At 50.3% G+C, this 16,108-nt stretch overlaps 2 protein-coding genes across 5 annotated transcripts in view; both read left to right on the plus strand.

Annotated features, from left to right (window-relative positions):
* Positions 1-2,215, plus strand: part of notch2 (notch receptor 2) — a 9,850-nt gene extending 7,635 nt beyond the window's left edge. The window contains exon 2 of the mRNA XM_035413302.1: positions 688-2,215. Coding sequence (XP_035269193.1) covers positions 688-2,160 — 1,473 coding nt within the window. The 3' untranslated portion in view covers positions 2,161-2,215. The remainder of the gene's footprint in view (positions 1-687) is intronic.
* A 4,124-nt stretch (positions 2,216-6,339) lies between these two features.
* On the plus strand, positions 6,340-15,510 carry slc35a3a (solute carrier family 35 member A3a). 4 transcript variants are annotated; one of them, XM_035412133.1, is made up of 8 exons: positions 6,344-6,905; positions 8,803-9,038; positions 11,160-11,314; positions 11,504-11,626; positions 12,361-12,535; positions 13,635-13,753; positions 14,106-14,239; positions 14,794-15,510. In XM_035412133.1, the coding sequence occupies exons 2-8, from the start codon at positions 8,849-8,851 to the stop codon at positions 14,882-14,884; spliced, it is 987 nt and encodes a 328-aa protein (XP_035268024.1). In that variant the 5' UTR covers positions 6,344-6,905; positions 8,803-8,848; the 3' UTR covers positions 14,885-15,510. The 4 variants fall into 4 exon arrangements, with proteins under 4 accessions (XP_035268027.1, XP_035268026.1, XP_035268024.1 ...); XM_035412134.1 differs by lacking the exon at positions 6,344-6,905 and adding an exon at positions 8,036-8,241; XM_035412136.1 differs by lacking the exons at positions 13,635-13,753; positions 14,106-14,239; positions 14,794-15,510 and adding an exon at positions 13,420-13,544 and having other exon boundaries at positions 6,340-6,905.
* Positions 15,511-16,108: the final 598 nt, after the last annotated feature.

Here is a 16,108-nt window from a genome sequence, read left to right on the forward strand (position 1 = left end):
CTCCACCCTTTTCTCCTCCACCTCCTCCTTTTTCTCCTCCACCTCCACCTTTTTCTCCCCCCAGCCTTTTCTCAACCTGCTCTTTTTTCTCTTCCACCTCATCCCTTTTCTTCTTCATGTCCTCATTTTTTCCCTCCACCTCCTTCTCTGCTTCGCCTCCTTTTCTCATTCACCTCCTTCTCTGCTTCACCTCCTTTTCCCCTCTGCCGCCTCCCTTTTATCTTCCACTTCCTCCATTTTCTCCCCCACCTCCTTCTTTTTCTCCGCCGCCTCCTCTTTTCTCCTCCACATTCTCATTCTTCTTTTTCACCTCCTTTTCTCTTCTTCCTTCTGTTTATCTCTCCTGGGAGATTTTTCTTCAGGGATTCAGGCTCAGCTTTTTCCAGTTTCTCCATTTTCGTGTTATCCCGTTTCCTAGTGAAACATCTTTGCAACACTGCCTCCGTAAAAAGCTCAGTACAAATAAAATTTAATTGAGTCCTCTGTAGGCTTGTGTTCGATTCAGTTTCATTTCAGCCAGATTCAATTTGGGAAATGAATTTAAATTCAGTTCACAAACTGGGGAAGAAACGTTCAGGGCACTACCAGGATGTTCTCAACTGAGTTTCAGTTCACTTCCATCCAGCTCTTCATCCCTGCTCACACACTCTTTTCTCCTCCCCCTCTCCTCCTCTGTTCCCCCTCCAGGAGGAGACGCCCCTCTTTTTGGCGGCTCGCGAGGGCAGCTTCGAGGCGGCCCAGGTCCTGCTGGACCACTACTCGAACCGGGACATAACGGACCACCTGGACCGGTTGCCCCGGGACACGGCCCAGGAGCGCATGCACCACGACATCGTGCGCCTCCTGGACCAGTACAACCTGGTGCACAGCCCGCACGCCGGGCCCAACCACCTGAGCGGGGGCGGGCCCGCGGGGGGCCACGCCTCCCTGCTGTGCCCCGGCGCCGGCGGCGGCTTCATCGGCATGCGGCCCGGCCCCCAGGGCAAGAAGAGCCGGCGCGGCGGGGGCAAGGTGGGCGGCGTGGCGGGCGGCACCGCCAAGGAGCTGAAGGCCAAGCGCCGGAAGAAGCCGGCGGGAGGGGAGGGTCCGGGGCAGGTGGGCGGAGCCGGCGGCGTGAACGGCGGGAACGGTGCCGCTGCTGCCGCTGCCGCCGCCAAGGCCGGCGCGGGGGCGGGGCTGTCGGAGAGCTCGGTCACCCTGTCGCCCGTGGACTCGCTGGAGTCCCCGCACTCGTACGCCGGCGACGCGGCCAGCACGGCTAGCGCCGCCACCTCGCCCCCGCTGCTGGGCAGCCCCGGCGCCCGCCCGCTGCTGCCCCCCGTCAGCCACATGCTGGGGCAACAGCAGCAGCAGCAGCAGCAGCAGCAGCAGCAGACGGGCTGGGTGGGGCTGCCCAAGCACGGCTACGGCGGGCACATGTTCGGCGTCCTGCCGCACCAGCTGGGCTCCGCCCACCCCGGCCTCTCGCAGCACCGCGGGGCCGGGCTGCTGGCCATGGGCCACGAGCAGCTGCCCTCCATCCTCACCTTCCAGATGATGGCGCCGGGGGGCGGGCAGGCCCTGCTGAAGCAGCCCCAGCTGGGGGGGCAAGGGCAGGGGGCGGGGCAGAACCAGGGCCACGCCCACGCCCACTCTCAGCAGGGCTCCTCCCACTTGCACTGCGCCCAGGGCATGATGTACCAGCTCCCTGACGTCGGGCTCCCCCACGCCCTGTCCCACACCCTGCCGCACCCCCACGGCCACCCCCACCCTCACAGCCACGCCCACGGCCACGCCCTCTCCCACGCCCACGCCATGGCCGACGCCCAGCCCCGCCAGCTGCCCCCCTACCAGCCCCTGCAGAGCCCGGTGGATAAGTACCCGACCCCGCCCTCCCAGCACAGCTACCCCACCGCCGGGTCCGAGGGCACCACGCCCGGGCACCCCGCCCAGCCCCCCAGCGAGCACCCCTACCTCACCCCCTCCCCCGAATCCCCCGACCCCTGGTCCTCCTCCTCCCCCCACTCCAATTCAGACTGGTCCGACGTCACCACCAGCCCCACCCCCCTGGGGAACGCCCGCTCGCTGGCCCCGCCCCGCCACACCCACCTCCTGGAGCAGGGCCAGCAGCCACAGCAGCCACAGCAGCCGCAGCGCAACAGCATGCAGGTGTATGCGTAGCCATGGATACGGACTATCCGCCCCGCCCCCCTCCTTTCTGACCTCGTCCGCCCCCCCCCCCATCCTGCCTCAGCCCTCCTGCACTTCCTGTTTCATCCTTTTCAGATTTGCCCCCTACCCCCCTCCACAGTTACACTAATTGCCCCCCCCCCCATTCTGTCTCCCTCTGCACTTCTGCACTCTTACTCTGTAAATACGGTGCCTTTACTTCCACCTTCACACGCAGGAGCATTGCCAACTTTGCGAAAGAGTCAAGCCAAAAACAAGTGCTCTGTCCTGCCAGTTATTCTTTTTTTTTTTTGAAGGATCTTAAAAAGTCTTCATTTTTATGTCTCCTGTATTGACGGTCTGTGCATTCTTATTAGCGGCAAGATGTCTCTTCTCGGAAATGAAGCTCCTGGACTTTGCTTTTTCCTCTTTTATTTTTGGGCTGTGGATCGATGTGAATCTGTGAATGACTGGGACATAAGACATTGTAGAAATGCCGTTGGACAGGTGGGGATGTTGTTGTTGATGATGATGATGATGATGATGATCAAATTTGTTGAGAAAACCAGTGTAAGGACTACACAGCAGGCCTGGAGAGGCAGGACTCTACAGCTACCCTGGCAACTGCCTTTTGGGACTTATTTTCTTTTTGAAGGATATATGCTGATAACTTCACCCTGTGCTTCTGCAGTCGCTGCTGTGTAGAGTTCTAGGGCGGTGCTTTCTGATTCATGCTGACTTTGTAATCGTTAGTATGTTAATCTCTCTTTTTTTTTTCTCCCCCGTGGTGGGTCAGGTTGTGATATTTGTTATGATAAGCTGTTATCTTTATGTTTCAAAACAGGTATGCCAAATGCATTTTTTTGCGTGTTGTTCGGAAACGTTTCTGACTAAGATGTGGCTACGAGACAACTTGGTGTGCACTTGGCGTGTCAGCTGGCTGTCGTTTGGGCTGTCGTGTGGTTCGATATTGCGCCCACGCAAACTGAAAACACGCAGGCAGATCTCTCGTCGTGTGGTTCGAAGCCAAACTGTGGTGTAAATAGGTGTCTCTTTAAGTTGTTACACCCTCCCCGCCTCCCTGCCTCCCCACCTTGCCCCACCCTGCCCCGCCCCTCCCCTCTCCTCCAGGTACCTTGTTTTTGCTTTAGTCCAACCTCCCCGACTGTCCACCATTTTGGGGGGGGGTACCGGTGGAGGGTGGGGCTGAATAGGATGGAGTGGGAGGGGCCAAGGCAGCCACAAACAGTCACAGTGCTTCGCTGAAGCGGGAAAAAACCGTTGTAACTGAAGACCTGGATTGCAGTGAGCAGCGCAGTCACGCGGTAGCAAGGGGATAAACCTGTCTGGTTACACCGTGTTGTCATTCCTTCTCATTCTCTGTTACCTAGGCTGTTACGCTGTAGCGTGTAGGGACAGCGAGTCTTAATGCAGCCTGTAGTGGAGGTGGGTTCCCGTAGAAGCTTCTTCCCATTGGCTGGTCTGTGGACAGTCAAGGAGTTGATTGGACAATCGAGAACAAAGACTGACACCTGTGAATCTCCTATTCCCGTTAGTACATGAGGGGTGAGGGGAGCTGGACTAGGAAAATATTTACCCACATTATTATCGTTACTGTTATGTTTTCCATGAGTATCCATGTGTACTGTTACTGTTATTGTTATTATAATTATTGCTGTCATCAGTGTAACTGGATCTGAAGTTCTTTTTTTTTTTAAACTGCTTTTAAACAGCAAGATTTTTTTAATCACATTTAATCACTGTTATGTAATTAAAAACGATGTTTTGTGTTTATTTTAATTGCCTTGTGATTTTAAAAACCAAGTCTGAAAAGTCTGTTTTTTATGCTTTATCCTCCTGATAATTTGTTATCTTAGGGGCGTAGTCTCTCTTTGTTTTGACATTTCTGGCCCTCCAGACAATCATTGAAAAGTTTTGTATTGAGAAGTTGAGAAGTTTTGTATTGAAAAGCTGAAAAGTTAAAAATGTTTCGTATGGCACGGTGGGGTCATTTCCAGACCTGCCAAGGCCAAATCCTAACACTGATCTGAAGGCCCATCCACACCTTGGCAGACCTGTGGAATCGATGTGTACAGCTGTCATCCTGAGCGGGGACGTTTGCCATTAGTGCTGTATTTCGTAGAGCGATTCGAAGGGTCAGTGTTCAGGTTTTGGTTCTGGCCTCTAGACACTGTGTGAATTTGAAAGAGGGCAGTACACACACATGCGCGTGCGTGCGCGCATACACACACACACACACACACATTTATGTGATGTTTGTATTTATCTCTGTTTTTTTTGGTTTTGAGGGCGATGGGCACTCAGACGCACAGACAGGCAGGAGTTGTTACGTTGAGGAATTGTGGGATTGATCCTGTGGAGGCTGGCTGACCATGTCCTCCTTCGGTGACATCAGACCTTTAGGACCAATGTTATGTTTACTGGCTGCTGCTGGCTTCTTCCATCCCTCTGTCTTTGTCATTTCACAGTGAGGTATTTGTCAATTACAAAGTGCTCTTCCTGAATATGCATCCCAAACTTAATCTAAGCTGAGATGGTCTGTCGGCATCTAATTTATTTTGCTGCGCAAACGGAAGTAGCAGAAGAATTTTTTAAAAATTGGGTCATATGTTAGCGATTGCACTTATTTGGTTGTAGTTGCCACCATTTCCATTGAAATATAAACTGTGCATACCTCCTGTTCCTGGCACTTAGATTACTTCCTGTCTGAGTTTCACTTGTTGCCTGTCTGTCAGTCTGTGTGTCTGTAGCTCTTTGGAGTTTAAATAATAATAATTATCAACCATGATCAAATGAACAGCATACTTTGAGCCTGTTATTCTTACTTAAATGTTTCTTGTTATGCAAGGCCATTTTTGATATGTACATAAACTATATTTTATGTCTATTGTATTATTTTTTTTGTCTGTTTACCAAATATATATTCATGTTATATGAAGTAGTTTTTCCTCCTGTTTTACACCATAGAAGGAACTCGTGAATAAAGAACAAACTTGTTTAATTAAGAACAAATAAATGAGTGAAAAAACACACTAATAAGCCTTTGTTTAACTGAGCGTGCTATCTTTAACGTCCCTACGGTTTTAGCCGTATATCTGTGTAAATTAATATAAGTCTAAATAACTGAAATTTTACATGACAAATTACATCATTTGCAATTATCACAGATGTAATTCTGTTTGCACAGTTGCCTTAGTGTATACACTGTCCCTGTGTTCAATTTCTTTTCAGCTAATTGAGTAGTTATAATATTTATTTTTACACATATCTTTATAAATATTACTAACTTTTTTATTGTGGGGAATGGTGTGGATAATGGAAACCTAGTTGAATTTAAAAAGAAAAAAAGATATTCATAAACTGCTTTTATCACACATATAAAGTTGACCTTTTATTTGCCATTTTCCAGATGGAGCTGCATCAGTTCAATCTTCAATTTGACTTCCATACAATCTTGTCAAGGCTTTGCACCGCAGTACATTATCAAGGCTTTACATTACGGTGCATTTATTTGGCAGAAAATGTTATCTAGGGTGATGTAAATGAACTAAAGTGCACCCAATTGATGTCTATGAGCATCAGTGCCACATCTGGCTAATGACATGGCTAGACCATCCAGTGCATATGTGCAACATCACTAAAGCCCCAATGATGTAACTAACCCAATAACCGAAATACAATCCTGAATGCGTTCATATTACGGCTATGACAAGCCCCAAAAATCATTAAAACATAAAAATATTGTAACCCGAAATGGTAGAAAAGCTTAATTTCAGCTTCACAAACTAAATTCTGAGGAAATTTGGAGCACATTGGTTTTTTTTCCCCCCGACATTACTGACTTTTTAGTGTGTAATTAATGTTAACCGATAATTGATATCTGGCCAGTCAAGATTCCCTATTAAGTAGTATACATCTGTCTGATTAGGTGGCTGGGTGATTGGCTGCATTGTAAGTAATATAAATGAACTTAATGACTGGCCACGGAGTTATAGTAAATGTGGAATCCTGTTTATTGGAATTTAAAATGTGCCTCTGGTGAGAAAGGATTACAATAACAAGAGGTAATCAGCAAAGCTCTGTCTAAACCAAATAATTGTTCTCAATCAACCTAATTGAAGGAAATTTCTTCATTTTGGGCACAGCCCCCCCAACCCTAAACCAACAGACGCTCGTGTCCTTGCCCAGTCATGACGTTGCGCATGCGTGTGGGAAGCGGTCCTTCTTATTATTAAAACAGGACCTTGTCACAATTTATGTTGTCGCCTAGTTCATGTAAATAGTGTATGTCATTGAATCGTTGTTTAGACTAGAGCCAGAGGTGAACTTCACAATCGAGAAGCCTACTACTGAGAGCCGAACGCGGAAGTAGAGAGGAAGTAACGTTGCAGCATGACATGGAAACAAAGTAACGCCGTTGCATTTGACTGAGCTGCAAAGTTGTGTCGACGGAATGGTCTGCAATCGGAAAGGTCGTGCAGAATGATTTTAGGTAGCGCAGTTGCAGCTATTGAAGAGACCACTGACACATGGCGGAAAGTAGAATTTGGAGAAGAATGACCGAGGGCCAACATAGCCTCCGGACCTGGACGTGTAGACGGCTGACTGGTCAGTTAGCTTAGTCGCTCGTCAGCTGCCTGCTGAGTAGTCCCGGGTCTCTCGGCGGAAAGTTAATTCACGTTGAACACTGTAAATATCGATAACCTCGGTGAACTCGCGAGGGATACTGTGAGCAGGTAAGCAGATGGCTTGCTAACAAGCTAACCAGATGACCCACTGTATGCATGTCGATTGCTATGACATTAACTGTTTTTGCTTTGAAGCTAACCACCTATTCGGCCAGCGTTGAGTGGGTGGGTTGTTAGCAATACAATATAGCTAGCTACTGCTAGCGACTGCTAAATAAGTTCCAGAATATCGCTGAATGCTTGGCTCCACATACGTGTTTCTTCGCCTGTAGGGTAACATACACGACTGTGCAGACAGTACCGTACACCTAGCAGATTTGGTAGCTAGGTGGTTACCTCGGGTATTGTTTACATCATCATCTACTGGGTTATTACGTTAATTTAGTTAATCTAAGCTAACGGTATCACTCTGCCACTAATATAAATGGGGAAACGGGTCCAACGTCGCATTATAAATGACCGCTCAACTTGGGAGAACTCGCAAGCGCAAATTAACCCAGCGTGGGTCGGTTAAGAGTGAGTTAACTTCGCATTCGTAGCTGAATTGTGGCACGGGTGTGTGTCAGGTCTGTGTACCGGAGTTGGTATGCCAGGTGTCCCACTCTTGTTCCAATGGCTGCTTCAAAATAATGTATTGGTGGTGTTGCGTTTTAAATGACCAACAGGTCGCTATTTACGTCCAGTTATCTAAAGTTATAAGCAATGGGTTTAACATGAACTAAACCCACGTCTGCGTAGAAGTACAATTTAAACGTTACTGAGTGTAACTGGGTTAGTAACCGTATGTTTAGGGTGCATGCACTAGATTACTTTGGTTATAAGCCTACGTTGATTGCCATCGTTTATCAAATGTGCCACCGTTTAGAGATGTTCCGTGAAGGTGGAGAGGTTTGCTGGCACACCAGTTCAGCAGCGTAGCCGCAAATGTTTATATATTTCGGCCTCCATTGAACTAGATGGGCCAGAACCACATTTGGTAGACATTTCCATTGATGTTTAACTATATCAATGTCGTTTATGTAGGGGCACATCCCAAACAAATTGCGCTGTTGGGTCCAGTGAAGTTAACCTGAGGGGAAATTACATACTACATACCCCCCCCCCCCCCCCCCCCCCCCCCAGGAGGAGGATTTGTCAGGATACTTTGTGTCCTTTCCATGAATGTTAGGCGAAAACACCAGTATTGAATTCCTGGTCTGGTTGGGCCTAGGTTGAAGCTAGGTTGGGCCCCTGCGTACGTGTGCCTTTGAATCTGCATTGTGTAAACTTTTAGCTTGCCTAGGGTGGTGGCGGCTACAGTGGACTGACTCTGGGTAAACTCAAACAAATTCAAACATTTCGAAATGTGGAGTCTGTTGACAAGGACCTGGGGCTGACAGTGGAGGTTGGTGACGGAGACTCTTTCTAAAATTTGATCTTTGGACTCACTTCGTAGTGTGGAGGGTTGGATTTGGTTGGGAGAGAAAGACGTAGTGTTTCAGTGCAGGAGGGGTTGTCAAGAGAGCAGTGGAATGCCCTAAGCAGTATTTGGGTGTGTCTTTAATATGTTTTTCAGTGGCTTGTTTTAAAATGACAGGCACCGCAAGTGTGTGTGTGTGTGTGTGTGTTTCTAAAAAGTTGTTTGGTCATTACTGGCCTAGAAGTATCTCCTATACTTCACTGAGCGACCAGGTACACATCCACTGTGTGAGCATATATGTGTTTAAATCTTGTTCTGAACAGTGGAATCATTTGGTGTGAATGTGCTTCAACTGTCGTGTCTTATACACAGAGGTACTGTAGAAAATCCATGTTCATAAAGTAAAAAAAAGAATGTAAAAAACACTCAAGCTGTGTAAGTCAATCTGGATGAGAGTGTCAGCTGAACGTGTTTAATTTGCTGCTTACGCTGCTTATTTCTGTCTGATCTCACTTTCTCTTCCTCTTTCCTCCTCCTCCTCTCCAGCATCCCTTGCCTCTCCCTCCCGTTGTGACAGAAGGGCTCCGTCGCCATGGCGTCCTCGCGGCTGAAGTACCTGTCGCTGGGCGTGCTGGTGTTCCAGACCACCACGCTGGTGCTGACCATGCGCTACTCGCGCACGCTGCAGGGGGAGGGGCCGCGCTACCTGGCCTCCTCCGCCGTGGTCACCGCCGAGCTGCTGAAGATCCTCACCTGTGTGATGCTGGTCTACAGGGACCACAGTAAGTCACTGGCACGTCGGCACGTAATTCCCACTCAGTTCTGGTCTACGGGGACCCACAGGGAGTTGCTTAGGTGATAACGAAAGCAGGAACTCACCCACGTAATGACGGTCTATAGGGACCACAGGATGTTGCTTACATGGTAATGAAAGCGGGAACTCACCCTTTTAATGCTGGTCTATAGGGACCACAGGAAATTGCTTACATGGCAAGGAAAGCAGGAACTCACCCACATAATACTGGTCTATGGGGACCACAGGAAGTTGCTATATTGCTATATGAAGGCAGTAACTTGGTGCTATTGGCCTGAATTGCTGCCCTCTGACTGGAACCCCACGTAGCCTATGCAAAAGCAGAAATCGTCAGAAGAAGCTTCTGACCTTTGCTTCATCGACTGAGCGATTCCCCGGCAGTGGGGTTCTAATCTTGAGCCAGAATGTCAGCCGTGTCTGTTGGGTTATTCTAGCGAAAGTTACGAGCCCGACCAGCGAGGACGCGCCGTTCTGTTTCCCTGAAGCGCTGAAAATGGCCATAGTGCTTAACTCCTATTATTTACGATCTGCCAAGTTATATGCTTCGTATAAAATTTTAATTACGGATCGGCCTGCCAGCAGTACGCAGGCTGGGGTTATTTATTGGTATTTATTGTAGCGCAAGGACAAGTTGCCTCCTAAATGGCTGTTTAACATGAGGCTTGGGAAAGTAATTGATGCTGCTTTTTTAAGCAGAGCCTTAAATTACATGGACAGCGTGTGCTTAGTTCATCTGGCTATAAAGCACTTTCAGTCAATTCGTGCATTCTACAAGGTCATAGAAGTGACTGAACAGTAAAACTTGAACCAGCAGTTAAATATATTCAAAATGATCTGTGGAGGAAATGTGGTGTTGGGTGCGTATCTATGCTAATAAAATAATTCCGTGTGTTCAGGATCTTTATGTTAACATTCATGTTATGTTAATATATGTTTAGTAATGAATGAATGATTTTTAACTCCGGAAACACTGGGTCACACTGTTTGTTCTGGCAAATATTTGCGATACCATCTGACCATCGCTCACCTACTGACAGAGGTAGTTAATGTTCACAACCGTGTTTGTGTGTGGCTAGAGGGCGGGATTGTTCTTACCGGGGGTGGAAAAAAAGAGTATTTGTTTAACTGTCAGCCTTCAAAGGTCGCAGTCAAAGTGGCCTCTTTAAACTAGCTGCACAGGTTGTGAGGTTTTTGTGTGCTACGTGGTTCACTTGTCTCCAAACCTCTGTTATGATGGAAGGGTTAGGGGTGGCAGGAACTTGAATTTTCAAATATCACTTGGATTTCTGGTCTCCCCGACCAAGCCATTTAGTCTCAATTGCTAGTGAATGTCATTCGAGATAAAATGTAAAATGTGTCAAATTCAACCCGACTCCGTCATCCTGAATATGGGTGGTGACTGTTACTCTAAGAAGGGTTTGGGGGTCTGCTGGGTGGCTCATCCTGTTAAGACGGAGATATCGTCATGGAGATCTACTTTCCTGTAGATCTTGATTTCAATCCCAATTTGGCACACCTGATTCTACCAGTTGGCAGCTCAACAAGAGCACTTTGTTTGGGTTGAAATGAAAACCTTCAGGATGGTAGATCTCCAGGAACAGGGTTGACCAGTCCTGCTCTAGCTGTTGAATGAGGTGCGCTTTGTTAGGGTTGAAATGAAAACCTTCAGGATGGTAGATCTCCAGGGACAGGGTTGGGCAGTCCTGCTCTAGCTGTAGAATGAGATGTGCTTTGTTAGGGTTAGAGCGAAAACCTACAGGATGATAAATCTCCAGGAACAGAGTTGGGCAGCCCTGTGTTAGGGCACTGTTGTACTGCATGATTGGGCCCCATGGTCTGGGTTTGAATCTGGCTCATGTGTAACTCACAGGGTTACAGATCAACAAGCTCAGGTTGTGCGTTTGTGATCCCACTGTCGGTAACAGTCTCTCTTCCTTTGTCTTTCTCTTCTTCCCTGTCCCTCACCCTCTCCATCCTTCCACACTTCCCTTCCTCTCTCTTCTTCTTACCTTTCTCTCCCGCTCTCTATCCTTCAACCCTTCCCCTCTCTTCTTCCCTGTCCCTCCCCCCCTCTCTCTTCTCCGCTCAGGCTACAGTTTTCGGGCGCTGAACAGCATTGTGACCCAGGAGATCCTGAACAAGCCGATGGAGACGCTGAAGCTGGCCATCCCCTCCGGGATCTACACCCTGCAGAACAACCTGCTGTACGTGGCCCTGTCCAACCTGGACGCCGCCACCTACCAGGTACGCTACGTAGCCGCGGAGCGCTAATGGGCCCTGTGGGAACCTGTCTGTGTCTGTGTCTGTGTCTGTGTCTGTGTCTGTGTCTGTGTCTGTGTCTGTGTCTGTGTCTGTGCGTGCATGTGTGTGTACATTGGTCTGTGTGTATATTCGTATGATGACACGCTTCTCGCTTCCCTCTCTCCCCCTCAGGTGACGTACCAGCTTAAGATCCTCACCACCGCCCTGTTCTCAGTGTTCATGCTGGGCCGGAGGCTGGGGGTCTACCAGTGGCTCTCCCTGCTCATCCTCATGGCGGGCGTGGCGCTTGTGCAGGTTAGGATCCGTCTGCGTCACGGTGGCCCTGAATGCCCTTCCCTTTTAAGGCCCCTGACTGTGTGTCTGTCCCTCTCTCTCTCTCTCTCTCTCTCTCTCTCTGTGGCCCCTGACTGTGTGTCTGTCCCCCTCTCTCTCTCTGTGGCCCCTGACTGTGTGTCCGTCCCTCTCTCTCTCTCTCTGTGGCCCCTGACTGTGTGTCTGTCCCTCTCTCTCTCTCTGTGGCCCCTGACTGTGTGTCTGTCTCTCTCTCTCTCTGGCCCAAGTCTGTGTATCTGTCCCTCTCTCTCTCTCTCTGTGGCCCCTGACTGTGTGTCTGTCCCTCTCTCTCTCTCTCTGTGGCCCCTGACTGTGTGTCTGTCCCTCTCTCTCTCTCTGTGGCCCCTGACTGTGTGTCTGTCCCTCTCTCTCTCTGTGGCCCCTGACTCTGTGTCTGTCTCTCTCTCTGTGGCCCCTGACTGTGTGTCTGTCCCTCTCTCTCTCTCTCTCTGGCCCCTGACTGTGTGTCTGTCCCTCTCTCTCTCTCTGTGGCCCCTGACTGTGACGCTCTCTCTGTGGCCCCTGACTGTGTTTCTCCCTCTCTGTGGCCCCTGACTGTGTTTCTCCCTCTCTGTGGCCCCTGACTGTGTCTCTCTCTCTGTGGCCCCTGACTGTGACTCTCTCTCTGTGGCGCCTGACTGTGTATTTGTCTCTCTGTGGCCCCTGACTGTGTCTCTCTCTCTGTGGCCCCGCAGTGGCCCACGGACTCCCCGGGGGCCCCTGAGGAGCAGCAGCTGTCGGCGGGCTCCCAGTTTGTGGGCGTGGTGGCGGTGCTGGTGGCCTGCTGCTCCAGCGGGTTCGCGGGCGTGTACTTCGAGAAGATCCTCAAGGAGACCAAGCAGAGCGTGTGGATCCGGAACATCCAGCTCGGTCTGCATCACCGCGTCACCTCTCTGTGTGCCACTGTGCATGTCTGTCTCACTGTCTTTACTGTGCTACTGTGCCCCTCTGCGTGACTGTGCTGCTGTCTCTGTGTTACTATGTCACCTCTCTGTGTGCCACTGTGCATGTCTGTCCTACTGTCTTTACTGTGCTACCGTGCCCCTCTGCGTGACTGTGCTGCTGTCTCTGTGTTACTGTGTCACCTCACTGTGTGTGACTGTGCATGTCTGTAAAGCTGTCTTTCTGTGCTACCGTGCCCCTCTGCGTGACTGTGTTACTGTGTCACCTCTCTGTGTGCGATTGTGCATGTCTGTAAAGCTGTCTTACTGTGCTGACTGTGTTATTGTGGCTGTGGCTATGTGTTACTGTGTCACCTCACTGTGCGTTACTGTGCGCATGTCTGGGTAAAAATACGCGATTGGAAAGAGCCCCGTTTCCTCTGAGGGAACTCTCTGTTACCGCAGCAATGCGCAGGGTGTGTGTAACGCTTTTAACGGTCCCCCTCTCTCTCCCGTGCAGGCCTGTTTGGGATGGTGTTTGGGCTGAGCGTGTGTGTAACGCTTTTAACGGTCCCCCCCTCTCTCCCGTGCAGGCCTGTTTGGGATGGTGTTTGGGCTGAGGGTGTGTGTAACGCTTTTAACGGTCCCCCTCTCTCTCCCGTGCAGGCCTGTTTGGGATGGTGTTTGGGCTGAGCGTGTGTGTAACGCTTTTAACGGTCCCCCTCTCTCTCCCGTGCAGGCCTGTTTGGGATGGTGTTTGGGCTGAGGGTGTGTGTAACGCTTTTAACGGTCCCCCTCTCTCTCCCATGCAGGCCTGTTTGGGCTGAGCGTGTGTGTAACGCTTTTAACGGTCCCCCTCTCTGTCCCGTGCAGGCCTGTTTGGGATGGTGTTCGGGCTGAGCGTGTGTGTAACGCTTTTAACGGTCCCCCTCTCTCTCCCGTGCAGGCCTGTTTGGGATGGTGTTTGGGCTGAGGGTGTGTAACGCTTTTAACGGTCCCCCTCTCTCTCCCGTGCAGGCCTGTTTGGGATGGTGTTTGGGCTGAGGGTGTGTAACGCTTTTAACGGTCCCCCCCCCTCTCCCGTGCAGGCCTGTTTGGGATGGTGTTCGGGCTGATGGGGGTGTTCGTGTATGACGGGGACCGGGTGCGGGAGTCCGGAATGTTCCAGGGCTACAACGGGCTGACCTGGACTGTGGTCGCGCTGCAGGTAATTTACCGCTAACGTGGGAGAAAACTGTTAGCGATGCCGTCCGTCATTACTGCGTAGTTTGTAAACATTTTTTTTTGCCTATCTTTACCTGTCTGCCTGCCTGTCTGTCTGTCTGCCCGTCTGCCTGGCTGTCTGCCTGACTGCCTGCCTGGCTGCCTGCCTGCCTATATGTCTGCCCGTCTGTCTGCCTGTCTGCCTGTCTGTCTGTCTGTGCGTCTGCCTGTCTGTCTGCCTGCCTGGCTGCCTGCCTGCCCGTCTGTCTGTCTGTGCGTCTGTCTCTGTCTGCCTGTCTGTCTGCCTGCCTGTCTGTCTGCCTGTGTGTCTGACCGTGTTGCCGTGGTTTCCGCAGGCTCTGGGGGGGCTGGTGATAGCTGCAGTAATAAAGTACGCTGATAACATCCTGAAGGGCTTCGCCACCTCACTGTCCATCATCCTGTCCACCCTCATCTCCTTCTTCTGGCTGGAGGACTTCGAGCCCAGCAGGTACACACACACGCACGCACACATACACACTCTCCTGCACGCACGCACACAAAAACACACACGCACACATACACATGCACATCCTTACACAAACGCACGCACGCACACACACGCATGCACACACACACATACTCACACACCCACACACACACATACACACACACACACACACCCACACATACACACACTCCTGCACGCACGCACACAAAAACACACACACACACACATACATACATACACACACGCACACATACACATGCACATCCTTACACAAACGCACACACGCATGCACACTCACACATACGCATACACACACACACACACAAACTCTCTTCTTAGTCGTCAGACACACATTTCACTCTAAGGAAATTTTCTCATTTTCACTTCTGATATTTGAAAAGTGTTGAAGTCCCAGGAGAGCAGGGTTCGCTGTCTTTCTCTCCGTCTCTCTCTCTCTCTCTATCCCTTCCCTCTCTGACTGTAATAAAGTAGTTAAAGGGCAGCTCGTGTACTGAAATCTTAACGCTGTGTGACGCTCTCCCCCCCCCCCCCAGCGTGTTCTTCCTCGGCGCGATGCTGGTCATCGTCGCCACCTTCCTGTACGGCTACGAAGGCCGGCCTTCTCCCAACCCCAGCCGCGCCTAACCTGAGACCGCGAGGAGCGGGGGAGAGGAGGAGGAGGAGGAAGAGAGAGGGGGATGAACACTAAAGAGGAGAAGATGCGGCGGGACTGGCCGTGTGCAAGCACTACTGGCGTTAAATCCGTGGCGCACATTTCATAAACGGAACCTCAAACGGGCCGGGGGTCCACCAGCTCAGCGGCGCCGTAAGGGACCGGCAGGCTTTTCTGAGCAGAACCGGGCCCACACGGGCTCCACCCTGAACAGGGTCAGCGCTCCTGGCCTGCTGGACAGGGCTGCCCAATCCTCACTGCTGAGGCCAGCTCTCCAGAACCACAGTCAGGGGTGACACACATCAAAGGCTGGCAGCCTTCCCAGAATCCTGCGGGGCCCCCCGGCTGCTTGCAGGGGGTGTCGGTAAAGACGTCCGCGATTATGAAGAACAGAACCCGCCCTGCTGAAAAACTTTACTCTGTGCTTTGCCCTCTAGCAGTTATTTCAAAGCAGGAGGGGGGGGGGTTCTTTTTTGTCTGTCTGTACTGTATTTCGTAAATCGATAAAAAGACATTTCAATATATATATATGTAAATGTATTTTTGAGTAACTGTTCATAAGGTCATAAAAAGAAAGTGCGATTTCTTTTTTTTCTGACTTGTGTGAAAGTCTGTTTCGTAGAGGACCCCTGCTGGCTGTTAAGGGAACAGCAGAGATGCCGCAGCAGAAGAACAGCAGAGATCCTGCGATCCAGAATGTTGTTTCTGAAGCACCTGTGCAGCAGTGTGTGGGACACACACACACCCACACGCTCACACAGTCATTACGTACACATACACACACATACACACACGTCTTATGTGAATCTGAGTTACTGCTGATGTACACACACACACACACGTCTCGTCATGTGAATCTTGCTCATTACACACGCAGACACACATCTCACGTGAATCTCTCATAACACGCTCACACATTTCTCACTTGAATCTCACTCCCCATGTGCTCGTCACCCTGATACCACACCCACACACACACACACACACACACACACACTCGCACAGCTTCTCCGTGAATCTTGCTCATTACATTCACACACATGGGTGGGGCTCACACACACATTTCTCGTCGCCTCTAGCTGACGGTAGGCACGCTTCCACCCATTTTTTTTGTTTTTCTTTTAGTTTTTATTATTTTAAAAACACTGCATGCAAAAAACTCCACAAAACCAAATGATTGTTTTTCCACCTCTTTT

The sequence above is a fragment of the Anguilla anguilla genome, chromosome 4 (genome assembly GCF_013347855.1).
Source record: "Anguilla anguilla isolate fAngAng1 chromosome 4, fAngAng1.pri, whole genome shotgun sequence".
Lineage (NCBI taxonomy): Eukaryota > Metazoa > Chordata > Actinopteri > Anguilliformes > Anguillidae > Anguilla > Anguilla anguilla.